The 26,065-nt window shown below is 53.4% G+C and overlaps 1 protein-coding gene across 1 annotated transcript in view; it reads left to right on the forward strand.

Moving 5' to 3' along the window:
* The window catches only part of Hcn4 (hyperpolarization activated cyclic nucleotide gated potassium channel 4), a 40,564-nt gene extending 17,026 nt beyond the window's left edge, over positions 1 to 23,538 (forward strand). Inside the window, 8 exon segments of the mRNA XM_005069627.4 lie at positions 3,845 to 4,268; positions 13,255 to 13,416; positions 15,409 to 15,420; positions 15,422 to 15,628; positions 17,960 to 18,106; positions 18,215 to 18,455; positions 19,321 to 19,485; positions 19,610 to 23,538. Coding sequence (XP_005069684.1) covers positions 3,845 to 4,268; positions 13,255 to 13,416; positions 15,409 to 15,420; positions 15,422 to 15,628; positions 17,960 to 18,106; positions 18,215 to 18,455; positions 19,321 to 19,485; positions 19,610 to 21,060 — 2,809 coding nt within the window. The 3' untranslated portion in view covers positions 21,061 to 23,538.
* Positions 23,539 to 26,065: the final 2,527 nt, after the last annotated feature.

Here is a 26,065-nt window from a genome sequence, read left to right on the forward strand (position 1 = left end):
GTATAGAGACAGCTGGCCCTCCAGGTGGGCACATTCTCCTGGCAGGTGGGAAGGCAGGTCTGGTGCTAGGAGGAGGATGGGGGCCTGAAGCAGGAACCATCTGCACATAGGAGCACGAAGAGACAGGGTAGAGGAGCAGCACTACACTCAGAATTCAGGGACCCAGGGCTGAGACAAAGACCTGCCCTTTAGAAGCCTGTGTACTGCTAAGAGCTGAAGCCAAGTTTCAAGTTGGCCAAGACTCAGGCTTAGAGGTTAAAGAGGCCAGAGGAGGTAGCTGCTCAGATGAACATGGAATGATAGGAAAGATTTGAATGGCAAGACGGTGGCATTCTCTTTCTTCTGACTGACAGACAGGATTCCTAAGGGATAGTCATTTGTGCCAAAAATGTATACAAGTGGGCATTGCTGAAGGTAGGTGTAGCTATGAGGGCAAAATGGAGACGCAGACAAGTGTGTTTGCAAAAATTCACTTATGTGTGTATGCATGCTTGCAGATGTGCAGTCTGTTGTGTACACACATTTGTCTGTTTGCCTTCATACATGCTCACAGGCGAGCATGGAAGCCTGCGTGAAAGGAGAGGGTCCTTTGTGTAGTTCAGAGTCTCTGAGTTCAAAGTCTGGAGTTGTCATCATCTCTGCCCTCATCTCCATGGAGGGTAGCCCCTCCCTTCAGACCACCCCATAAGTAATTGAGACACCAGGGTAAAGGACTGTTTGCCTGTCTGCTGTTACTCAGTCCTTCTACACATGGGTCCTGGCCACTCAGTGTCAGCTTCTGGATTTCCACTCGCAGCCATCTGCCTGACCCAAAGAGGAGGCAAAGCCAGAGGCTGGGGAGACAGTCTGACACTTGGACTGACCAGAGCCCAGCTGTTTCTTTCTGACCAGGGCCCATCAGTGCTGGGGCGGGAAGGCACTTGAGCACCGCAGAGACCCAGGCCTCTAATTCTGGCATGTGCCAATTCCAGAGTGTCTTGGTCTGGTTGCCTATTGTTTCCTTATCACAGCCTGCTGTCTGCTACTATGTTTCTCTTGGATGGTGATGTTATTTTCAAGTGGTTCTGGAGACAGTGGGGGTGCTGTGAGAACGCTGGGCACCTACCTTGTGGCTTCAGAAATGCTACTATTCCCTTGGACTTTAGGTTTCTCTTCTGAAGGATAGGTGCAGCTATCCCTGGATGACTGTCAGCTAATAACCACGGTGAGATCCACTGTTCTCTCATCCAGACCAGACCTTAGGAGGCCCTGGTATCAGGAAGCTCAGTCCTCTCAGATTTTTCTCAACAACCCTTTCTCTCCTGTGTCTGGGGCAGGGGATGCACCTACCTTGATAGGATCATCTACACTGTGACACAGCACCATGAAGGTTCATCTGTCCCCTGCACCCCATAGAGCTGCCTAACCTCAGCCCAGACTGCAGTTTTACTGACCTCTCTGAATCTTGCTTCTGCTCCTCATTAGCCGTATGGCCCTGAGCACATGCTTCTGTTTGAGCCTCAGTGTTATCATCTGTAAAACACAGACAGTGGTAGCTTTAGAACTAGTATGAGGGTTAAATGGTCCAATTCATGGAAAGCTCAAAGTTAAGTACTCAATCCGTGTGCAGCGTTTGGGGGCTCTTTTCAAATAAAGGTTTTTCTGTCTCTAAGGAGTCACCAATAAAAAGTCCTAGTCACAGAAAGGACTCACTTGAGATACTCTGGCTGCCCGGACTGTGGGTGTAGAGAGGGTGGCTTGTGCTGAAGATGCCAGCAGGGAGGCTGTTGCCAAGCTCCCCTGGCTGGACCTGCAGACTGGGGCTGGCAGGCGTGACGGACACTGTCCATGGTGCTGAACACAATTTTGGGCTCAGTTCAGAGATTTGTGCAACCATCTGGCAAAGAGTATAGAGACACTGTCTACGAGGCCAAGGGCAGTTCCCAGAGCCTGAGTCTTCTCATCTTCTCCAGCAACACTCTCTCAGTTTCTCCCATCATGGTCACCAACAGCCACCTCTTCGGATATCCGGCTGCAAGTGATGGCTTCTTAGACTCCAAGGCTATTCCTCCGAGGGGACTGTGAGTTCCCGGAGGTCAAGGCATCTGGATGCTGAGGCAAACGGGTGCCATCATATGATTAGTCAGGTGCTGTGGTCCCTGGCTTCTGTCGCTGGCTCTCCTGTGTATTACAGGTTCCCCCTCTGGCCCTACTCCCAGTAGACGTTTTGCTCCAGCTAGTCCCTGGAGGGTGTATCTTCCACCTCTCATGTCTTTCCTGCCAGTCGATTGATTGAAGTCGTTTATTTACCCATTTAATAATGGAGGGCACGGGTCAGAGCATTTTACTGGCCTCCGTTTATTTTGTTTTGCTGATGAGGTGCGTGAGTCGATAAGAAGATGAGCAAATGAGAAAAACAGAGGCGGGAGAGTCCGAGTGACTAGAGCAGGAAGCGATGCAGGGTTGGCTGGCCCTAGAACTCTACCCTTTCCAACAGGCTGATCTGCCCCTCTCAGAGCTTCTGGGATCCTCCGGGATGGGAGAAGGAAATGCCGACATTCCGACCCCAGCCCAGATCAGGCAGAAATATCTACAGCACCTGGAAACTCAAGATTGAAACAATTAGTCAGAATGTAAGGAAATGGGTGGTTTCGCCTCATGCAATTTGGTTTTATGAAGACCACTAAATGCAAACATTCTCCTGTTAATTACTGTCTTGAATTTGGTCTGTAATTGAGGGAACCAGAGCTGGGGAGGGGTGGGGTGTTGAAATCCGCTGGAGTGGCAGGCCTGCTGGTGTCAGCATTCCCAGCCGCTTTGCACCCAATCTGTTAATTTTAGAAACTCCTCTAGCCTGGGTATATTATTAGATTTATGTACGAAGGGCCACATGGCCCTAAGTAACTCCTCTATGCCACAGTATTTTTGTTTGTTTGTTTTTCCCCAGAGATTAAATGAAAAGGAAAGATGGCCCTGTGTGTGTGTGTGTTTGCGTGCTGTGTGTGTGTGAATGGGGATACCTGAACGTGACTTCTAATGAACATATGCAGCTGTCTTTGAGTGACTAGTGTGTGACTTGGTAGAATGTACCCTCATCAAGAATACCCTGTAGAAGCTGGAGCTGGACCCACCACTCACTGTGGATGCGCTGTGTGTATAAAGTGTGTACAAGTGTAAGAAAGCTGGGTATCACTCCATATCAATGTGCAAACTCGGCAGAGAGACGTAAGGCTTTTTCTGATTAAGGGGGATGCTAGAGTCAATGGGAGAGAAGTTAGGTCACAATTATAAGACTACACAGTGAGGAAACGGAGGCCTAGAATGAGGAGCCTTGGACCTTCTTGGTGTCACATAGGATAGCTGTGACAGAATCAAGCTGGAGCTAAAGCATCTCCTCCCAGGCACCTGCTGGGTGAGTGGACATCCCCTGGTCTCTGGTCACGCTCTGTGGCATGGCTGTCTGACAGCCTTTCTCAGCCACAGCTAAACCTCAGGGAACCTCAACTTGGCCTGAGCCTGGGGAAGGTGATGTGAGTTTCTTTTGTCACTAAAGCAGTCTCTTATTTGTCCCCAGAGGTCATTGTTTGGCTTGCGTTTCAGCTTGACTGGTTGGGGTAGCTGGATGGGGATGGTGTGACACCTGGGGAACTCACTGGAAGACTGGGGGAGGGGTCAGTGAAGAGCCTCTGTCTGTGCCATGATCTGTGTTTGCACTCCACACCTTTCCCCGATGCTCACATGCCTGTCTCCTCAAGCTCCTCAGAGTCCCCCAGGCTCTCCCCCGTGTGCCTTTCCACAAAGCATCCTTTCTTCTCTGTAGCCCGTCCTCTCTCTCCTGGTGACTGGCCCCTTTATCTCTGGGCAGATTTTACTGGGACCTGACGATGCTGCTGCTGATGGTGGGAAATCTGATCATCATTCCTGTGGGCATCACCTTCTTCAAGGATGAGAACACCACACCCTGGATCGTCTTCAATGTGGTGTCGGACACATTCTTCCTCATTGATTTGGTCCTCAACTTCCGCACGGGGATCGTGGTGGAGGACAACACAGAAATCATCCTTGACCCACAGCGGATTAAGATGAAGTACTTGAAAAGCTGGTTTGTGGTGGATTTCATCTCCTCCATCCCCGTGGATTACATCTTCCTGATTGTGGAGACGCGCATTGACTCAGAGGTCTATAAGACCGCAAGGGCTCTGCGCATTGTCCGCTTCACCAAGATCCTCAGCCTCCTGCGCCTCCTGCGGCTTTCCCGCCTCATCCGATATATCCATCAGTGGGAAGAGGTGAGTCGTTGGACAGACCCTCTCTGAGGGAGGGCGAGGTCCCTGCCAAGAAGGCCAGTGAGTACGCTCAGAGAATCAGTGTGGCTATAGATGGTGTGCCTGTTCTAAGAGGACAAACGTTAGCAGTTCCGTGACTTCTTAGCCTGTCTTACTTTCTATACAAATGCTTTCCAGGTGGCATCTCATTTAAGTCCATGACAATCACAAAGGACACCACACAGATACCTGTAGACACTCATATACATGCTGTGTAGGAAAGGGGCTGGGTTGCTAGAACTATGGAGTCAATTATTAAATACAGAAATCTGGGTTTTGGGGGTACAGATTTTGTCGGCAACTATCTTAGATTGGGTTATTTTAGAATGTTCTCCAAGATGGGGATTTTCATGAAAGTGATGTTGTGGGGGGCATCTTGAGGAAAATGTGGTAAGACAAATGGGCAAGAAAAGTGCAAAGATAAGTGAGGTGAGACATCGAGCAAAGGTCCGTGGGGAGCTCTGGGCACAGTGAACCCCACACTCTGAACTTGTCCTAACCAAGGGAGGGAGTTGGAATGTTTACATTCCTTTGCCTTAGAGTCAGAGGTCCAGGGCATTCCTAGGTCTTAGCCAAAACAGTTTCCAGCTTCCACGGAGGTGCTGGCTGTAGAAGATAAAAGACCCTGGGACACTGGAGTCCTGCATGTGAAACTGTAAGAAAACTCAAGAGTCTAAGGGCTCTGTTACAGACACTAAATTCGGGAAAACCTCAGATGAAATAGGTGGGTCTGCACCACTGTGGAGATCCTCAGCTCACTCTCAGCTGGAGCACTGGTCCATAGGAGGAAAAGAGAAGGGCTAAGGCCGAGGGAGAAGAGATGGCGGCGACTTTGCCGGGTGTTGGGGCCTGAGTTTGCTACCGTCCTACTTTGCTTCCTGTTGCTGTTATAAACCCCGTGACCAAAAGTAACTTAGGGAGGAAACGGTTTATTGCATCTTGCAGCTCATAGTCCATCCTGGAGGAAGTCAGGACAGGAGCTCAAGGCAGGAACCCGGAGGCAGAAATGGAATTAGAGGTTACAGAAGAACACTACTACTTCCTGGCTTGCTCCTCAGGGCTCGCTCACTTGCTTCCCTATACACCCCAGGACCACCTGCTTTGCCCACAGTGGGCTGGGCCTTCCCACATCACCCCTTCAATCAAGAAACTCCTCCAGAGGCTTCCCCACAGGCCACATGGATGGGTACAGTTTCTCAACTGAGATTCCTCCTCAGACAACTCCAGCGTGTGCCAAATTGACAAGTGACAACCAATATAGCCATTTTGTTAGCGATAGCAAACAGGCCTGCCTGGGAGCTTTCTCAGGTTTGGGGGAGATATGCTGCATGAGACACTCACCTTGGGGTGGTGTGGATTAGGCTGTGCTAAGCAAGCTCATTGCCAAGGTGTCTCTCCCTGCGGGCCCCCAGTCTTCAGAGCCCTTGCTTGCCTGGGCTGAAAGCCCTATGATCAGGTTCCACGTCCTTGCCCTCCAGCCCTGCGGCAGCACGGCTGATGTCTGGGGCACGGCAGATTCGGGTCAGAGGCGTCGTGAACACACGTGCTGTGGCAGAAGTGAGTGCCTACACTAGCTTGGCAGAAGCACTCGTGGCAGCAGAAATTCTCTTGGGTTCGGAAAATTTGCATTGTTCCTGCTGACAAAGAGAGACAATGACTGCACCAAGGTCACAAAGTGGCTCACTGGCAGAAACGCGGCTGGATCCAGTTATCTCTTGGCTGCCAGCAGTGTGGTTGTCCCTGCCTGGTGTTAACAATACTTGAGGACTTTGGAGCTAGAATGACACTTTGGAGACCCGAGTTCAAATCCAAACCACACATTGCTTGGCTCTGTGACCTTGGTGCGACCTTACATCTCTCGGCCTCATCCTTTCTTCCTGTAAAATGAGTATAAGTTATACCTGGTTTTGTTTTTGTTTGTTTTTTCATGTAGCCTGTCATAGAGAACTACTAAATAAATGCCTCTTTTCACCAGTCTTAGTTATAGCTAGCAAGACAAATGGCAGGGTTTGTCACCCCCATTTTCCAGGTGAAGAAACTAAGGATTGGAAGGTCCACTTGCCCCATGGGTAGGCTTTATGGCCAAGGCTCCCTGTCTCCTGGTCCATGACCGGTGATGTAGTAGCATCCCTTCTGTTAGTGGAGTGCAGCTGTGGTGCGTGCCTGGGTTCCATTTGGTCTGAAAGGTTCTTGCCAAGCATCTGTCTAACGGTACGCTTTGTACTGGGCAGGGCCCTGGGACTCAGCTGAAACAGGGAATACCAGGAAAGGAGTGGGTCATGGGGGATAGAGGCTGTGGTCTGTGATGGGCTGTATTTGAAGTTCCCAAGGGACATCCAGTTGCACAGAGATGTAGGTCTGAACTCAAGGCTGAGGAGATAAGGGGCAGCACCTTTGGGGCTGGTGAGCTGGCCCACCTGAGTGTCTGTGAAAGGAAGGAGGGTGGTATATCTCCCGGCGTGACCCAGCAGGCTTCTCTCCTTGTGGATAAACAGGACCCCCGGTCACCCTTCAGACTCAGAGCAAACGCCAGCCCTTGCGCCTGTTCTCAGCCACGGCTAGACCCAGGAGTATCAGCACTTTCCTCTTTTAGCATTGGTTTGGACCACCAGGTCCCGTAACCCCCAGGACCAACCTTCCTCCTTGTTTAGTGGGAGCTGACGGAGTTGCCCATGCCTGGGCTAGCTGCAGCCAGGGCAGAGAAAAGTCCCCCCTTTCCTGTCTCTACACCCTAGGCTTTAGAAGCTTAGGCCCAGGGCTGCTGTCCTCATTGCCCCTCTGGCCTAGCTACGCTCTGGGTTATCCAGACCCCATTAGGCAGGCTATAGCATAGGGGGATACAGAGGTCCCAGAAGTCTGAGGCCCTGAACTGCACACTGCTGTCCACATGATGTGGGCAGAAAGGGAGATCCCGGGTGGCCAGATGGACGGCTCCCCGCCCCTGCACTCATGTCCTCATCTCCCCTACCAGCTTGGGAGGAAATTGCTTTGAGCTGGTTTCTGCATGTACTCAGCCCAGCCAGGGGCTCCCCTGGGATTAGACTGGGGTTTCCCAGCTGGCCCAAGAAAGCCCATCCCTGGCTCCTATGTAGCCCACTCTACCTCCAGGCTTCTCCCTGCCTCAACTTGCCTGGCAGTGGTATCAGGAAGATCCTTCCAACCCCACAACTACATAAAAGCTAGGGTGTAGAGCAGGTGGGGTTGTAGAAAAAAAATCCTGCCCTAGCTCCTCTTCAAATCCCTATGCAATTTCTTTCTTGGGGGGCAGGGAGATGGGGCGGGGAGCACTCAGTCTCCCCAGGAACCAGGAATGCATTGGTGTTTTCTGAGGCTGAGGAGCTCAGGCCATGGCTGTCTTTTGTGGTGAAAATGGTGTTAGCTGACTCTGAGGGCCTGATTGTGACTGACAGACCCTGAAAAAGGAAGCTCCAGGGTGGGGCTGAGGAGTCAGCATGCCCAAGGCTCCCCGCTGAGCCTGGAGTCCTCTGATCCCCCAGACTTCCCTGGCCCCTCAGCAGGCCCAGTCCAGTTGCCCTGGAGTTTTCCCTAGACTCGGTAGCAGGGTGGGCATAGTGATCAGGCTGGGCACAAGCTTCCTCTGTCCCTAACGATCTAGGTCAGCAGCCTCCCTCAGAGCCTCTTCCAGCCAGCCTCTCCCCTCCCTCTGAGGTGTGAGCTTGTCGCAGGCACGAAGGCTATTGTTAGAAACCTTGGTTGCCCCCCCTTCGGATGTTCTACTGCAGGCCTCAGCACGCCAAGAGACCCATCCCAGAAGCCTTCTCGCTCAGAAACCTGGAATGGCAGGATGAGGAGTAGGAGGCCAGGCCCAGGAGCCTCTGATGAGCCCCTCTCCCTGTGGGACTCAGGTTCTCCATCTCTCTCAGACTCTATTGGTTGGCATCTGTGAGAAGTGGCCCTGGATGACTGGGGCTGACCCTACCTGCTGATGCCATCACAGCCCCCGTGTGGCCGTCAGTTCAGAGCCCTAGGCCATGCCCAGGACACCCATGCACTGGCCTCTCTCGGATCTTGGCTTATCCTTTATGTGGATTATTGTTCCTGAGATGCCAGGAGGAACTTGTTCATTTCCATAAGGAGAAAATGAGTCTAGAAAAACTCAACCAGCTCCCAAGAAGAGGCCTTAGTAGAAACTCCATGGCAGTCTGACCCCATTGCCTGAGATCTGAGCTACATCGAGGAAAGTAGCTCTGTTGAAGGGCAGGGTAAGAGATGAAAGGAAAGGAACCAACATATGTAGAGTACCTACTGTGTGCCATCTTCGGCCATTATTTCACCTACTTCCCAAGGTAGCTTTGCATGTAGGAGCTGGTAGTTAGTGGCCCCTTCCACAGACAAGAGGGCATGCTAAGACATGGAAGACATGCTGCTCTACCAGTAAAGCTGAAAAACTACAGGAGTGGGCACAGGTTCCCAAAGTGCCAGGTAGGCAGAGGGTGAGCTAACATGCTACCTGCCTGGTGAGTCTCCAGCAGCCTAGAAGGAAAAGTGTTCCACCCCCTAGTCAGGGCCAACATTGTAATAGGATGCTTTAATGAAATTTAAAGAGCAAGGCAAACATTTGCCCAGTACAGCTGACGGGCAGGTGGCATGCGGCCCCAACCCACAGTGGGGACTCGAGCAGAGAACAGCTTCTCCCAGCGATGGCCAGCCTCTCCTTGACAACCAACCAGGTGCTGTCCGGTGTTAAAGGTGTGGTGAGTGTCCTCTGCCCCGTCCAGCTCTCACCGGGCAGCTCAGACTTGGCCATGTGAGTCCAGCTGGCTCTGCAGTCACAGACTTCCCCACTGGTCACCTCCACACCCATCACTCAGTACCGTGCGCTGCTGCCCCAGGCTCTCTGTGCCCCTGGGAAACAAAGCACCATTCTTGTCTCCGCAGAGGCCACAGCAGGCTGCCGGTGAGCTGCGTCTGCTAGGTTGCATATCACTGTCACCTTCACCTGTCGTGAAGCTCTTCTCACTTTCCGAGACCCCATCACGTGCCCCATGCCATAGTGACTTCTGAGCCTGTGGTAAAGGCAACACTGGACAAGCTCGATCTTAGAAGAAGGTTGGTTCTGAAGAAAGTACAGGGGAGTGGGGCTGGGCTATGGCTCAGGGGGTAAAGCCCTTGAAAGCAAGTCTGGGCACCCGAGTTCAGATCCCAGAACCCACGCAAAGCCGGCTGCTCTTGCTTGTCACTCCAGTGTTCCTACAGCTAGCTGAGGGGCCAAGAGTCCATGGGAGCACACAGGCCAGCTGACCTGGTGTAAACAGCAGGAAACAAGAATCCTGTCTCAGCAAGGTGAAGGTTGTCCTCTGACATTCCCTCATGCATCCCTCTGACATAGCAAAATGTCAGGGGTTCAGAGAAGAGCCTGCGGGAAACGTGTCAGAGTGGTCGGTAGAAAAGGGCAGGGGCTGTGGGCTGTGACAGTCTGAGATACTTTGTAGCCAGGGCCTAAGGCTTCCTTTGGCTTCCATATGGTATCTGTTCATTCATTTAAGCACACAGGCATGCATGCAGGCAACCAACAGATGTTTTGCATGCCTACCTGTTCATTCCATGGAGGAATACAGACACAAAAGCTGGGGTGGGTGGGGGGACCGTGGCTCATGCTGTGTGCCAGTTAGTAAGTCTCCTTTTAGATAGAGAGAATGCCATAGAGGAAGTCAGCCAGGGAAAAGTCCTGGGGAGGCAGGAAGGGAGGGCCACTCGTTACTTCACACAGCAGTATGGAAGACCTTTCTGTAGACACCACAAGGCAGGACGGTGAGGAGCCAGAAGGGCATGGGCAGATGGGATGGCAGATGCAACACTGGATCCCTGTGGCCTAGCAAGAGCTGGCTGGGGCCTTCAAGGCACTGAGGGAGGCCACTGGAGCCAGAGGTAAAGGGCCGTGGGCAGGGTGGAGGGATGGGGCGAGGAGGTAGCTGGGGCCCAGGATGCTGAAGCTGTGGCCAGGAGGCGATGTGTGATCTGAAATACTGATAGGGGTCACTGCACAGCTTCACGTCAAAGGTGATCCTGCTTATTTTTAAATTTTTATTTTTCATATATTTTGATCATATTTTTCCACCTCCCCATCTCTCTACTTATCCAAATTCATTTTCTGTCACTCAAACCAAAATCAAAATCAAAACCAGGAAAAAAAAAACAATGAAAAGCATTGCTCATCTTGAAGAGCTAAATCTAGCTGCTTGGTGGAGAATGGTCTGGAGGAATGAGGTCTCATGCAGTGTGTAGATTGTCCCTGCTTGGTGGCAGTGGGGTAGACACTTGGGGGATGTCTTCACAGGAAGAGGAGCCTGAGGGTCCTGTTTATGTTGCTTGCCTGTGCAGCCAGGGAAGAAGAGGTTTTGGATGTGTCCGTGTGCAGATAGACAGGGAAACAGCTGGGCACACAGGCCAATCTGTCACTCTTGTCTATTCATGTGTTCTGGGCATAACAAACAAAAAATTAGGGCATCCCCGGGGTTGAAGGGAGAACAAAAGGAGACTGTGCTTTCCCAGGTCGGGGGGTGCACTGTAGTCTCCTTTGGAAGTCTCTTGTGGACAGCACAGCCACACCACGTGGAGTCCCTTAGACAGTGAGATGCCACTCAGGGCATAGCTAGAGAGGTCCCCCTCTAATACAATCCATAGCTAAGAAATCCTCCACGGAATTGTGCTCCTTGATAAGCCAGGGGTGGGAGCTGCACTGTGTGGATGGCCACAGCCTCTGGCCTCTCCGTCAAGCCCCACTTCGGGCTCCACTCAGCCTCCTCTGTTACTGCCAAATCTCCTTTCCTATGTGTGACTGACTCTGAACCTGGGGAGGCAGGGACAAGCTTCCTCCTTGACCCCCCCACATGGAAGGGGCTTTTCTTGTGTACTGACTGACATGCGGTGGCTACCTGGAGACACCGAGTAGTAGACAGTTAAGGATTCTTCTGAGGGTACAGCCCTGAGACTGTCCTACTAGCCCCTCACTCTAGAGGGACCTCTGCCTACAGGAAAGAACCTTGGAGGCTCATTGAAATTCTTTCTAGACACACGGTGCACGAGGGCGGGCGGGGGGGGGAGGGGGTGGCATTGGAAGCTAGCATTCCCTGTCTAAACAGCTCAGAGCTAACTTGTAGAGCCTGTGAGATCTGTGCTCCAAGGGTACTGCCCTGTGCTTGTACATGCCCTCGACCTCCTCACATGAGGCTGTTTGTAGGAATGTCATGAAGGTAGCTTGGCCATGGGCTGAAGTCACTTGCCAGGGGACAGACTAAGAGAGACGCTAGTTGAGCCATGCTCTCTCTCTCTCTCTCTCTCTCTCTCTCTCTCTCTCTCTGTGTGTGTGTGTGTGTGTGTGTGTGTGTGTGTGTGTGTGAGATTCCTTGGTATCATTTTCCTTGTTATTGAGACAAAGTCTCTCACTGGACTGAACCTCACCAAGTACACTAGGCTGGCTGGCCAGTAAGCCCCAGGGATCCTACGTCTCTGCCCTCCCAATCACAAGGACGTGCAGCCACACCTGACTTTAGTGTTCTGGGGATCAAATTAAGGCCCTCATGCTCGAACAGTAAGTGCTTTACCAACCAAGCCATCTCTCCAGCTCCTGGTGTGATTTTCTGACCGTTCTAGCTTTAAGCCTGGCTCCTCGGGACATTGTGATGGTAGGTTCTAAGTGGGCCCAGAGAACATGCAATCTTTAACAATTTGTCTCCCAAATTCAGCTACGAAGAGCTGTGGTTTATGGAATTCCCTTGTGCTACACTGGGGCCAGGTCCCAGCTCAGTACACACTCTTGAGGCTGCTGTCCTGCCTGCCATGGTCACTGTCTCTACTGCCAGTGCCTTAGGGCCCTCAGACTGAGAATTGAAATATTTGCTGTCTCCAGACCTAAGCCTCCCCTTCTGAAATGGGCTTGGGTCTTAAGTGGCACTACAGGTTTGTAATTTGGTCCCAAAGCTACTCATCCAGGAGGAATGTATTTTTCTGGGGATAGTATGGAGGGATTAGAACTAGGGATGGATGACTGGAGAGCCCCCGACTTCCCCTGGGCTACAGGCAAGGCGAGACCCTCTGCAGACTTCCTAGGCTTTCAATAACCTCTCTCTATCCTCTTACATCCTGTAGCCTTGGGAATTCCTGACAGGCCCAAGTCTCTGCTGTACATTGGTGTATGGCAGCTTTGGAGGAAGAGCTGGGACCCATTATGGAAATGCACACATTATGGCCAGACCCGCCACACTGCAGCTTGGCACACAGAGCCACACATGGACAGACTGCAGTGGGCTGGGGTGGAGGCACTGTCCTAAATGATTCAAGTACTACTAGTGCATATGAACTAATCATGAAGATTAATTATTAATTACATTGTCTCACAATGACTTGTAATTTATTGAATACTTCTATACTCAGTACTAAGTACTTCATATGCATAATTTAATCCTTTTGACAGCCACTCAGTCATGAACTTTTCTCACCATTTTCCATGTGGGGAAACATGATCAGAGAGGTCCTGGGACTTCCTCAAGGATGCACAGCTAGGAATTGTGTCAGAGCTCGGCCTGGAATCAACTCCTACCTGAACATGGAGCCTGTAGACCCATGCTGTTCTCCCTGCCACTCCCAAGGCTGGGCCCTGATATCCCAGTAACAGATTTAGGAAGGACTCGTGTCTAGGGCCTGACTCCAGAACATGCTTCAAAGCATGCTTCAGGCTAGGTGGCTTGTCCCTGGTGTCCACATGCCCTCAGCAAGCTGATGAGGTGGCCTCTCTGCCCACTTCTTGTCCTGGAGAGCTGCACCTCACACGGCAGACTATCTGCATCTGCACGGATGCCGGGAGCGTCACCATGGTACCCTCCAGCCTTCCTCTTCTGGGTCCTGCTTATCATCTTCCCTCCCCAGCCCCAGCCTGCACATACACACACTCTAGCCACTGACTTGTCTTGGCAATGGCTTGCCTCTGCAGATCTTCCACATGACCTATGACCTGGCCAGTGCCGTGGTGCGCATCGTGAACCTCATCGGGATGATGCTCCTGCTGTGCCATTGGGATGGCTGCCTGCAGTTCCTGGTGCCCATGCTGCAGGACTTCCCCCATGACTGCTGGGTGTCCATCAACGACATGGTGGTGAGTTCGCTTCACTGCCTCCCTCTGGGCTAGGAGTCTCCTCTCCAGAAGCAGGGATGGGTAGAGAGGCTGTGCAACTCCTGAATCCCAGCATGGGGGTGGGACCCTGAGATGCTGGCCCAGTACTGAAGGGCATGCATCTCTGTTCTTTTCAGTTTGAGCTTCCCCTCCTTGTACGAGAAGCCACCCATAGAACTCTTGGCTGTGAACGGTTCCTGTCACCTGCTAACTTTCAGTTTCAGTCATTCACTTTAACAGCTGGGCTGGCTTTACCCAGGGAGACTAAGATGTGGGCTACCCTGAGTTGCGGTAGTGTGACAGAACTGAGCTGATGGCTCCGGCCTCCCTAACCATGCTGCCTAGAAGCTGAGCTGAGAAAACCTAAGGCCATGAATGTGTTGTTAGCAGCACACACAGACTCAAGCTTGCACACCGCTACCTCCTGCTCTGAGGGCAGAGCTGAGTGACCTACCTCTCAACCACCTGTGCAGTGAGCGTGGTGAGTGGGCAGGGTGGAGAGTAACCCTCCCTAACATTGTGAGTGGGTGAGAGAATCGGATGTGGGACTCCCATAAAACAGAGTCCCTGGCTACAGATAGGAAGGGTCCCCAAGAAGGACTCCCTGTGGGTAGTTCTCTGGCTCTGGTGAATCCCCTGCCTCTCCTCCTAGTCTGGCGTGGTCTGAAGGCAAATCCCCCAGGCCCCAGGGAGTGAAAAGTGGCTTTGCAAGAGGTGAAAAAGACCCTGAGGCATCTTCAGTATCAAACAGGCCTTTACAAAACAGCCTTTTGATGAGCTAAGTCTAAGCGAATCAGCCATACGGGTTGAATTTCCCTTGTTCCCAGAGGCTCAGCAGTGAGGCCGGAAGCCCTGACGGAGACAGCTGGGGGCTGCCCCAATCCTCAAGGGTAAGGTTCAGACCTCTTCCACCCCTGGGGACTATCCCTACCCACCCTACCCTAGTCTGGACTGAACCACAGACTCCACAAATGAGCCCAGCTCTAGCCAGAATGGTGACCTTGAACTTGGCACAGGTCTGGTTTGGCATCTTCTAGATGCTTCAATGGCCAGATGCTGCAGAAATGCTTAGAGCCCCAGGCACAGGCTCTGTGGGTCTTACATTGTCCCTAACACCTGGGTTTCTGAGTGGAGACACTGGGGAAAAGGGCCAGGGGTAGGGTTCATCTGGTGGCCCCTTCTTATGGGGGCATTTCTTCTATGTGTGTGATGGTAACAGGCCCACACATACACTAAATTCAAGAGATGGCCTTTCTGAGCCCAATGTTCCCACAAGGAGCCTTCCCTGAGACACTGACTGGCTTTGGAGACAAAAATAGCTGAGACGCCCTCTCTATTTCTCTCCTTCCAACCCACGAACTGTGTGCTCAGGAGAGTCCACCTTCAGGGGCAATGGCAGGAGAATCAGGGGCCACAGCCTTAGGCAGATGAGGGCAGGGTTTTGAGTGTCAGGAAAAGCCCCAACTTCTGATCACCCAAAATGAGGACAGTGATGTTAGCTCCTACAGAGCCATCCCCCCCCCAGGGAAAACATGGCTAGCTTTATAATTGAGGTCAGTGGGGAAATGGGCTTCATTTGGCAGCTGTTTAGGGATAGGGGATGAAGCTACTTAGTGAGGGAAAGACAGCAGGGTAGCTCAGCCTGGGGCCATATGCTACCCAGCCAGGGGAATTTTGCCTTGCACCCCCCCTGCCACTGAGGTCAGACCAGGACCAGCTGGCTCACCCCCTTGATGCAACTTCCTGGGTGACCCTTGCTTCCATCTCCCACCCCACTGGAACAGGAAAGCCCAGGTTTTGTTCACTGCCACCAAGGGTTGCCGGCTTCCCCGACCATCACCAAAGGTCTTCAGCCCTGTGCCTGAAGGCTGGCAAGGAATCTTGTAGGTGCTAGCAAGAAGGGCCTTCCCTGTTAGCAGCCCAGGCTTACTGTACCCATCCCCATCCATGCGTCCTTCTGTGCTCTGTCTGCAGAATAACTCCTGGGGGGAAGCAGTATTCCTACGCCCTCTTCAAGGCCATGAGCCACATGCTGTGCATTGGGTATGGACGGCAGGCACCCGTGGGCATGTCTGACGTCTGGCTCACCATGCTCAGCATGATTGTGGGCGCCACCTGCTACGCCATGTTCATCGGCCATGCCACTGCCCTCATCCAATCTCTGGATTCCTCCCGGCGCCAGTACCAGGAGAAGGTAGGCTGAGCGTTGTGTCCACCCAGGGCTTTCTCAGGAGGATCTGCTCATTGCACATGTGCAACAGGACGCTCACAGGGCCAGCACTGGGTGCCCAGGCCCACAACTGTCAGGACTGTAATGGAGGCTCTTTCTAGATGAGAACCTTGTCAAGTCCCCGACTAAAACCTTCTGCTCGGTGCACAGTCTTCCTTCCTCTCTGCTCTAGTGGGGGTGGGGTGGGCTGAGTTGTCTCTTTACTCAGAGGGACCAGTGCCCTCATTGTTGCTAAATCTGGTAAGGTCTTCAAGCCACACTTGGCGGCAACTAACAGGGTCCCCACTCCTTGGCCTCTCACCTGGCTCCCAGGACATCTCTGGCCTCGCCGGGCTTCTCATCTGTCACCACAGGACCGTACGTGTTCTGATGCTGTTGAGGCTTCCCAGGTGTTAGGTCCTGCCATGCCACACTCACGTGCTTCATGGCCATCTGTCTGCAGGGAGAGCAGGCCCATCACCAGCCTGTCCCATTCTCAGCTCCAGTGTTTCCTGGGTGGCCCATGGACCACACACCTTCACCACGTGTAAAATCAGGTCCTTCCCTCTGCTTCCCCCACCACACCCAGCCTCCACTCTGCTCATTTTACTAACAGACCTTAGCTAGGAGCCATCAACCAAGTTTGAAGGCACTGCCCCATGGCTACTTGAAACCCCTGTTTCCCTGCTTAGCTTCTCTCGGGGTCACTATAGCCATGTCTTGATTGTAGTGACTGAGAACTATGGCCTAGATTTAGGCAGTCTGAGGTTCCCTTAGCTTCTCTGACAGCTCTGAGTGTAGTACTGTCACCTCTCTCTGTGCAGAACAAGGATTGATATCTCTCAGTTGGTAGAGTGTTTGCCTGGCGTGCATGCATGCTAGCATGCATGGAGACCCGGATTTGATCCCTGTATCATATAAACTGTATCATATGCCTGTAACTCCAGCTCTAGGGAGGTAGAGGCAAAGGGATCGGAAGTTCCAAAGCTATCCTTAACCTCACAGGAACTTTTAGACCAGATTATATGAAGCCAGACCAGCCTACACCTCATAGTAAGACTCCGTGCCAGCTCTTCTATGTACACACACACACACACACACACACACACACACACACACACACACACACGTTTATAGTGATGGTCATTTCCCCTGGCCAGGCTGTAGCTCCTCAAGGGCAGGATCCAGCTCTGTTGTCCACAGTGTTTGACACATAGTAGACCTCAGGATCCGCTGATTCATTAGCTGCTTGTCTGGCTTGGCTGCTGTTCCCTGGAAGGATGACTGACAGGCATTCTCTCAGGTGTGGAGGTCCAGGTCCTGTGATGTTAAGAGAAAACCTCAGGAGAGCCTGCAGGCTGGGAGGAGGCAAAAAGAGAAATGGGAGAGGATTCTAGGCCAGTGGTCCTGAGGTGCACTGCCCCGGTGTGGAGGGGGTGGTAGGAAGCGCCGTCCAGGCAGCAGTAAGTGGGCACAGGTAAGAGTCGGGTCGTAAAGGACAGGGTTCAATCCAGGCCCAGGCAGGATCTGAAGCCAGCATCCGGGCCCAGCCTGTGCTATACAGAGCAGGGATTTGTGCAGAAATGGCTTTGTGGCCTGTTACACCGCAATCAGAGTGGAGCTGCGTGTGAATTCTTCGAGAAATGTCCTTGCTTTGTTCTGAGTGTTTACCTAAGGGAAAGAATGTCTTACCTGTCTGGTGCCCCTGGACGACTTCAGCAGCCTTCTCTCTCGGGCCTGGTGCTCCTCCGTCTGCTTGCTGAAACACAGCTCTAAATGTGCAGGATTTCTCTATCACAAGGGCTGGCCAGGAGGCTGCCGCCCTGCCAGACCTGTGTCCCCTCTGAATTGGAGCTGCCATTAAAAAAAAAAAAAAGACTCACGTCTCAGCTGAGGCCCTATCTACCTTATGAAGGGTCAGCTGTTCTCACCTCCATTTCCTATACTCTGCCCACTGCAGCACTTCCTGTCACTGGGCCTATTGCCACTCCTGGCGGGAGTGGGCACCCTCTCTTCTAGAGTTGGTGACTCCAGAGTGATATAGAAATACCAGATATTTAGAGGAAATTTGATCACTGTCCTGGTCATTAGCCCTGTACCTAGTGTGTGGAGAGTCCCTATTCTCACTTATCTTTATAGTTTCCAACACTCTATGTCCATCATCCCACAGAGCTGGGAATGAGGACCATTATTTTGGGTGCAGTGTGATTACATTGCATTGAGCCAAAGTTGGCCAAGAGAGCGTCAGGTGTGTATGCCTCTAGTCACCAGCATGGCGTGCCTGGAGATGACACCTGTCTCTCTCCCCCATCTCAGTATAAACAGGTGGAGCAGTACATGTCCTTCCACAAGCTCCCGCCCGACACCCGGCAGCGCATCCATGACTATTATGAACACCGCTACCAGGGCAAGATGTTTGATGAGGAAAGCATCCTGGGGGAGCTAAGCGAGCCGCTGCGAGAGGTGAGCTGCAGACAGCCTGGGCAGGGAGGGAGTGGGTCCCAGGCCTTGCTGGCACTGTTTCCTCACCTGTTCCTTTTTGTGTCCCGACCCATGCCTTCCGTGGAGCAGGAGATCATCAACTTTAACTGCCGAAAGCTGGTGGCTTCCATGCCGCTGTTTGCCAATGCAGACCCCAATTTTGTGACGTCCATGCTGACCAAGTTGCGCTTTGAGGTCTTCCAGCCTGGGGATTACATCATCCGAGAAGGCACCATCGGCAAGAAGATGTACTTTATCCAGCATGGCGTTGTCAGTGTGCTCACTAAGGGCAACAAGGAAACCAAGCTGGCTGACGGCTCGTATTTTGGAGGTGAGACAGCCAGGGGACCCCAGGAGAGCGAGAGTGACTAGGTGCTAAGATGGAAGGATACGCCGAGATCATAAGCACAGAGGGCCCTATGTGACCACAGCCTGGAAATGGGTATCTGTAAGCCCAGTATAGGGTGTCTGCGTGTGAGCCCTGCTGTAAAAAAAAAAGTGTATAAGACCAGTGGCTTATAAACTATAGGACTTGGTTTCTCAGCCCTGGAGGCCGGGAGTCACAGGCCAGGGTGCTAGCCTGGTGGGTTCCATTGAGGGTTCTCATACTGATAGACTACTGCCTTATTGCTGTGTCTCAGATAGTAGAAAGAGCACATGTGTTGTTTTCATGGCCTCTGCTATTATGTTTGTGTGCATGCATGCGTCTGCACACACCACTCATACCCACCCACACCATAAATCATGGCACCCATGTAGAGGTTAGGGACAAGTTGGGGCAGTCAAGTCTCTCTTCCACCTTGTGTGTCCTGAGTACCCCACTCACATCATCGGACTTGGCCAAAAGTGCCATTCTGCTGGAACATCTGCCCTTCTCTAGCCTCTTCTATAAGGGCACGAATCACCTCCCCGAGTCCCACCTCTAGAGTACTAGATCATCTTGAGGTAGGGATTTCAGCATAGGAATATGGGGTGGGCACAAGCACTCTGTCCATTGGAGGGAGGTTGGCCTCATCAATAGAAGCAGCTTGACATCTATTCGGTGGGGGTGGGGCTGATACTTAGCATGGCTACAACCTAGCAGACAGCCTTGTGAGTTCACTGTGAGTGAGTGGGGACCAAGGTCAGAATCGGGCAGCTCTGGGTGGCATGGACATTCTGTGCCTAACCGACCCGGAGTCTTGCTGTGCCCACAGAGATCTGCTTGCTGACCCGGGGCCGACGCACAGCCAGCGTGAGGGCGGATACTTATTGCCGCCTCTACTCACTGAGCGTGGACAACTTTAATGAGGTGCTGGAGGAATATCCCATGATGCGGAGGGCCTTTGAGACTGTTGCGCTGGACCGCCTGGACCGCATAGGTGAGGGGCAGGGTGTGCATGCGGGAGGGTAGGGAGGTCAGCACAAGCATACTCCATGCTAACCCCCCCCCCACACACACACCTCCAGTGTGATCTGAGTGTCTGCTCTTGTTTTCTGCCACAGGCAAGAAGAACTCCATCCTCCTCCACAAGGTGCAGCACGACCTCAACTCAGGTGTCTTCAACTACCAGGAGAACGAGATCATCCAGCAGATTGTGAGACACGACCGAGAGATGGCCCACTGCGCTCACCGTGTCCAGGCTGCGGCCTCAGCCACCCCAACCCCCACACCTGTCATATGGACCCCGCTGATTCAGGCGCCTCTGCAGGCTGCAGCTGCAACCACATCGGTAGCCATAGCCCTCACACACCACCCTCGCCTGCCTGCCGCCATCTTCCGGCCCCCTCCGGGACCCGGACTGGGCAACCTTGGGGCTGGACAGACACCGAGGCACCCAAGGAGGCTGCAGTCCCTGATCCCTTCGGCACTGGGCTCTGCTTCGCCAGCCAGCAGCCCGTCACAGGTGGACACGCCATCTTCATCTTCCTTCCACATCCAACAGCTGGCTGGATTCTCTGCCCCTCCCGGATTGAGCCCTCTCTTGCCCTCCAGCTCTTCCCCACCTCCAGGGGCCTGTGGTTCCCCACCAGCCCCCACACCATCCACCTCAGCAGCTGCTGCCACCACAGCTGGGTTCGGCCGCTTTCATAAGGCGCTAGGTGGCTCCCTGTCATCCTCTGACTCCCCGCTCCTCACCCCGCTGCAGCCAGGCGCTCGTTCCCCGCAGGCTGCCCAGCTGCCACCCCCGCTGCCTGGGGCCCGAGGAGGCCTGGGACTCCTGGACTTCTTGCCGCCCCCGCCCTCCTCTAGGTCACCATCGTCCAGCCCTGGGCAGCTGGGTCAGCCTCCTGGAGAGTTGTCCCCAGGCCTGGCAGCTGGCCCACCAAGTACACCAGAGACACCCCCGCGGCCTGAACGGCCATCTTTCATGTCAGGGGCCTCTGGGGGTGCTTCTCCTGTAGCCTTTACCCCCCGAGGAGGCCTCAGCCCTCCGGGCCACAGCCCGGGCCCCCCAAGAACTTTCCCAAGTGCCCCTCCTCGGGCCTCTGGCTCCCATGGTTCCCTGCTCCTGCCACCCGCATCCAGTCCTCCACCTCCCCAGGTCCCACAGCGCAGGGGTACGCCACCCCTCACCCCCGGCCGCCTCACACAGGACCTGAAGCTCATCTCAGCCTCTCAGCCAGCCCTCCCCCAGGATGGGGCACAGACTCTCCGCAGGGCCTCCCCTCACTCCTCAGGGGAGTCGATGGCTGCCTTCCCCCTCTTTCCCAGAGCTGTGGGTGGCAGCGGGAGTAGCGGGGGCCTAGGGCCTCCTGGGAGGCCCTATGGTGCCATCCCAGGCCAGCATGTCACTTTGCCTCGGAAGACATCCTCAGGTTCTCTGCCACCCCCACTTTCTTTGTTTGGGTCAAGAGCCACCTCTTCTGGAGGGCCCCCTCTGACTGCTGCACCCCAGAGGGATCCTGGGGCTAGGTCTGAGCCAGTGCGCTCCAAACTGCCATCTAATCTATGAGCTGGGCCCTCCCTCCCTCCCTCCCTCTCCTTTTTTTCTCCTTCTTTCTTTCCTTCCTTCAGGTTTAACTGTGATTAGGAGATATACCAATAACAATAATAACCATTTAAAAAATACCCCAGAAAAACAAAAAGACAGCAGAAAATAACCAGGTATTCTTAGAGCTATAGATTTTTGGTCACTTGCTTTTATAGACTATTTTAATACTCAGCACTAGATGGAGGGAGGGAGGGAGGGAGGGAGGGGAGCAGTAAGGCCCAAAGGCAACAGCCAAAGGAAGGCAGGCAGGGTCTCTGGGGGGCAGGGCGGGGCCGGGTGACCCATGTTCGGGGTCCTAGCACAGACCTGTCATTGCATTGTTCTTTAGAAGGAGCTCATCAGTCCCTTGGCTGTGAACTTGGAGCCCACTCTGCCAGGGGCTGCCCTAGGCTGTGTTCCCAGGAGCCTCCTGCACCTGAGTCCTTGGGACACACAGGGCCCTTGAGGGCCTTGCATTTTTTCTACTGTAAACGTAGCAAGATATGTATATGAATATGTATATGTATGTAAGATGTGTCTATGTATAGCTATGTAGTGCTCTGTACAGCTGTGTAGGTATCAGCTCCCACGTGCGCACACGCGTGTGCAGTCTAGTTTAACCCCGTGTTGCCAGGACACCCAGACCACCTTACATCGGCAGTCTGCTGTGGCCCGCAGGCTGGCCACTGTAGGCTCTGGGGGATGTTCTCTCTCCCAGTCCTCAGGGAAGGGGGCCCCTGGAACCTTGCAGCAGACCCTCTTTCCCCATCTCTGGGCTGCAACCCAGTTCTAGCCCAACCTCTAGTCCCACGGCAGGGGAAGACCCCAGGCTGAGTCTTTCACTTCCCAGGGCCTCAAGCACACCTGTCACCTCTGTGGCCCTCAGTTTCTCTGGCTGTACAATGGGAGGTGAGGGGAGCTTCTGTTTATTGAGTCTTTTCTGTGCCAAGCACTGGTTACGCATACCCACAGACTGTGAGGTGGATTCTTTGATTTCTCCCATTTCACAGGCGAGGAAACTGAGGTCTCGGTCATTTTTCCAAAATCACATAGCCAGGAGTGGCAGAGCTGGGCTGAGCTGAGCTGCAGGTCAACACTTCCCTAAGGCTGAAGCCTGTGCTCCTCCCATCAGAAAACAGTGTTTCTTTGAGCCCTAGATTTTGGTCCGTAGGCAAAGAGCAGAAAGGAGAGATGGGAACTTGGTGGCAGTCAGGCTTCAGTTCAAATCCCAACTCTGCCGCTTCTTAGCTGTGTGGCCTTGGGCAAGTTACTGACCTTTCTGTTCCCTAGTTAGTAAGATAAGAATGCCTCACAATGACCAGTGAGAACCAGATAAGAAAAAGGGCATGAAATGCTCAGCCCAGTGCCTGGTGCACAGCATAGTAGGTGCTCAATAAATCATGTTTCTTCACCCCCTCCTCATAAACTTAGCCCATTGCTCCAGTGAACTATGGTGAGATCCCAGGGAACTTTAGCTGAGGGCTCCAAGACTTAAAATCTCAGGACTCAGGAGGTGGCTGGGCCTCCGTCATGGCCTGAGGAAGGTGCATGGCCAGTGGTGGGCTTGAGCCGGGCCTTGAGCTATGGGAGGGGTGGGAGAGAGTGATAAGGAGGGAGGGAGGCGGGAATGCATGAGAGGAGGTTGCTGCAGTGATGTGGGGTTGTGGAGCTGGGCTTTGGAGGGAAAAATACAGGCCGGGGACCAGAGGAGGACTTTGGATGACAGGCCGAGGTGGTTTGTGGGTTTGGCTCTGAAGGCAACAAGCTGATTGCAGAGACTGGAAAGCGTCCCTGATGTCTCCTGAGGCTTGATCAGCTTCTCCAGCAGGACCCTATGTATACATGGGTCTAAGCTGGACATTGACCCCACCTAGTGAGGAGGGCTGGTTCTGCCATGCCCGTGGTCCCCATGCACTGGCCAGATGGTGGCAGGAGCAGGCTTGGCTCTGGGATGCCCTCGGGAAATCCCTCTGTTGATGGCCTGCAGGGGGTGGAATGCAATAATCCAGGAGAGAAGGGAAAAAGGTCCTAGGAAGTCGGTGGCAGCTCTAGTCTATCCAGGGACCAGAGAAGCCTCCCCAAACCCAGGCAGTCCTCAGACTGGAGGATTCTGTACCCTGCCTTCAAGGAAGGCAGCTCAGGTGGCCAGCAGGGCTCCACCCAGACCTGTAGTCCATCCTGGAGGCATAGGAGAGGAGATGGAGGGCCTGGGGTGCAAGGAGTGAGGAGTCCCTTGTCATCAGGCCTGGCCTCGCCACTCGTCTCCACTGACACGTGCATTATAAGCGCTCTGACCCACTGGCCAACTCCTTGGTGACCATAGAGAGGCCAAGTCCAGTCAGCAGGACCTTCCAGCCCCCAACCTCTACAAGCAATTTTCAAATCTTCCACTTTTAAAACAGAAAAATGGTTAAATACACCGTCTTGTATATTTTATTTAAATAAAAAAATTCTAGCAAATGCTGACTTATTTGGGGGACAGAGATGGGGATGGTAAGGTTCATAGGGAAACCTGGAGTCTCCGGAGAGGGTATGGAGGGTGGTGGGACACTGCTCCTTAAGCTCCTAGGGACATGTGCATGAGCCTGCTCCCCACCAGAAGCATGGAGTTGGGTTGTATGCAGAACTCTGCATGGGCGCATGCGGCCCGACTGCAGACAGGTGTGTGCCCGTGTACAACCTTCGGTGGCCCTTGAGGAGGACAAGAGAGTTTATTCCCAATGTCACTAGTTTAGGGGGAAGGCAAAGGTGGGGTCCTCTCTGCCTGTGCTGGGGCTCCACAACCTCTATGAAGGAGGAGGAGGCTAGTACATGGACACCTGAACTCCATACAGCTAGATACCGAACAGGGGCCGTGGCCTCTTGCTGCAAACAGACACGCCCTCAGAAGAGGGAGGGTGGCTGTGGGCAGGAGGCGACCAGTTGTAGTGAGAGCATCATAGGCGGTAGTGGACGGAACACAGGTGTGGGGCTCCGGCACCCCAAGGACAGACCTGGAGCTTAGAGGTGGTGTGGCACCAACTTCTGCTTCACACTCTGCCTTTCTACCTAACACTTGGCTGCAGAAGTGCCACAGGCCCTGCTCGTTAGGGCAGGTGTCTGGGGTTGAAAGGGCAGTTTGCAGGTCCCAGGCTGCTGGGGGAATACCATTCCGTCTGCCTAAGGAGGGGGAATCCTCCTGTAAGAGCAGGGAACCTGGCCAGTTTTTCCCCATTACTGCTTGCCTAGGCTGTTTCCGTGGCGACAGGCCTGGGAGTCCTGTTTCTAAGCAGACAGCTCAGCAGGCCCAGCGTCCCCATGACAACTGCCCCCTGTGGCCAGGTGGCAGTGCTTCCTCCAGGGACCCCACTGGCATATAGCATAGGCAGGCCTAAATTCAGCGGCTGCGGAGGCAGCCTAGGCTGGGCCACAGTGGCCTCTGGTGGAGCCAGGGGAAGCCTTTGTAGGTGGAGTGGGTTGAGGGATTAGAATCAAATTGAAGTGGGTGGCTATACCAGTTGACTGTTTTGTTCCTAGACTTCGCATGGGCAATGAGTAAGTGCCTACTGTATGCTAGCTCCTGGGTGTTCCCTGTCTCATTTCATTCTCCCACCAACTCTAAAGTCAGGAGGAGCCTGGATGGCAGTGAGCCACGGGAAAGGGGTGGGAGGTGCTTACCGGATGCCCATCAGCCAGAGTGGAGGGAGATGAGTGCACACTCAGCCGGGAGACTCAGGCCTTGCCATGTGCACTGAGTGGGAGGTGCCCTTCGTGGTCCTGGATGCAGATGATTAGAATATAGAGTGATGGTCTGCATAGAATTAAAAACCCACAGTGCAAATGGCAGTTGGTTCGTTTTCCTTGTTATCATGGACTACCAATTCCGAAGAGTAGGTGATAAACACACTCCTTCCTCCCCACATCTGGAGATACCACCTCTCCCACAGCTTCAGCCTCATGGGGCAGCTGCTTTTCTTCTATCAGAAAGGTAAGAAGGTCCAAGGCTCCACTTGGGCCTCAGTGGCACAAAACTAGACTGGAAAATTCAAAGTGTGTATGCATGTGTGTGTGTGTGTGTGTGTGTGTGAGAGAGAGAGAGAGAGAGAGACAGACAGACAGACAGACAGACAGACAGACAGAGACAGACAGGGAGGCGAGAGTTGGGGGGCTGGGGATCAAACCCAGGGCCTCGTACACAGCAGGCAAGTGCTGTACCTCTGAGCTACATCCCCTGTTTTTTGTCTCTTGAGACAGGTCTTGTTAGGTCACTCAGGCGAGCCTTGAACTCAGTCTGTAGCCCAGGCAAGCCTTGAATGGATGATCGTCCTGCCTCAGCCTCCTCTTGATTATAAATTTGTATGAGGCCTGGTTCAAAAGAAAATTTGTACAGACTTAGAACCCTCCTGGGAAGCCGTGTCTCTTACTGAGCATTATCCCTTGCTTTTGGCCGAACTACCTAAGGATGGTCTTAATTCTCTGGCCTCACTTCCTGTCCTGGGGCACTCCTTCCTCCCTAGCAACGTGGCTCCCACTTCTTCTCCTGGGAAAGGCTCTGAGCTAGTCCCCTAGGTTCACATAGGAGAATCCAGGGCTGATGTCCATGCCTGGCCTTGCTGTTCTCCCCAATGTCAGACCCCCATTGGTCAGGTTCACTCCAGATCTGGGGTCTCTGCTCTCCCTACTCAACCCAGACTCAGCTATAATGGCTCCTCTTCTTCCCAAAGGTTGGTGCTGCTGGGGTCTCTGGCCTCGGCCCCCTATCTTGTTACTCTATATTCCTTCCAGGGTGACCTCACTCTGCCTAGGGCTTTCTCCCTCTGCAGGCAAAAACCTCCCACACTTCATTTCAGCCAAGGCTTCCCATTCCCTGAGCCTTGGCTGGGGCTTCTTCATACTCTGTGATGGACCAGGGCTCTTCCATCCTCTGCTGTTCGCAACCCCCAGCGAAGCTCAGAGCTTGCTCCTGCTGACCCCTTATCCCTGTTTACCCTGCTGACTCTGCCCTGCT

Source organism: Mesocricetus auratus, unplaced genomic scaffold (genome assembly GCF_017639785.1).
Source record: "Mesocricetus auratus isolate SY011 unplaced genomic scaffold, BCM_Maur_2.0 Super-Scaffold_100022, whole genome shotgun sequence".
NCBI classification, from domain to species: domain Eukaryota; kingdom Metazoa; phylum Chordata; class Mammalia; order Rodentia; family Cricetidae; genus Mesocricetus; species Mesocricetus auratus.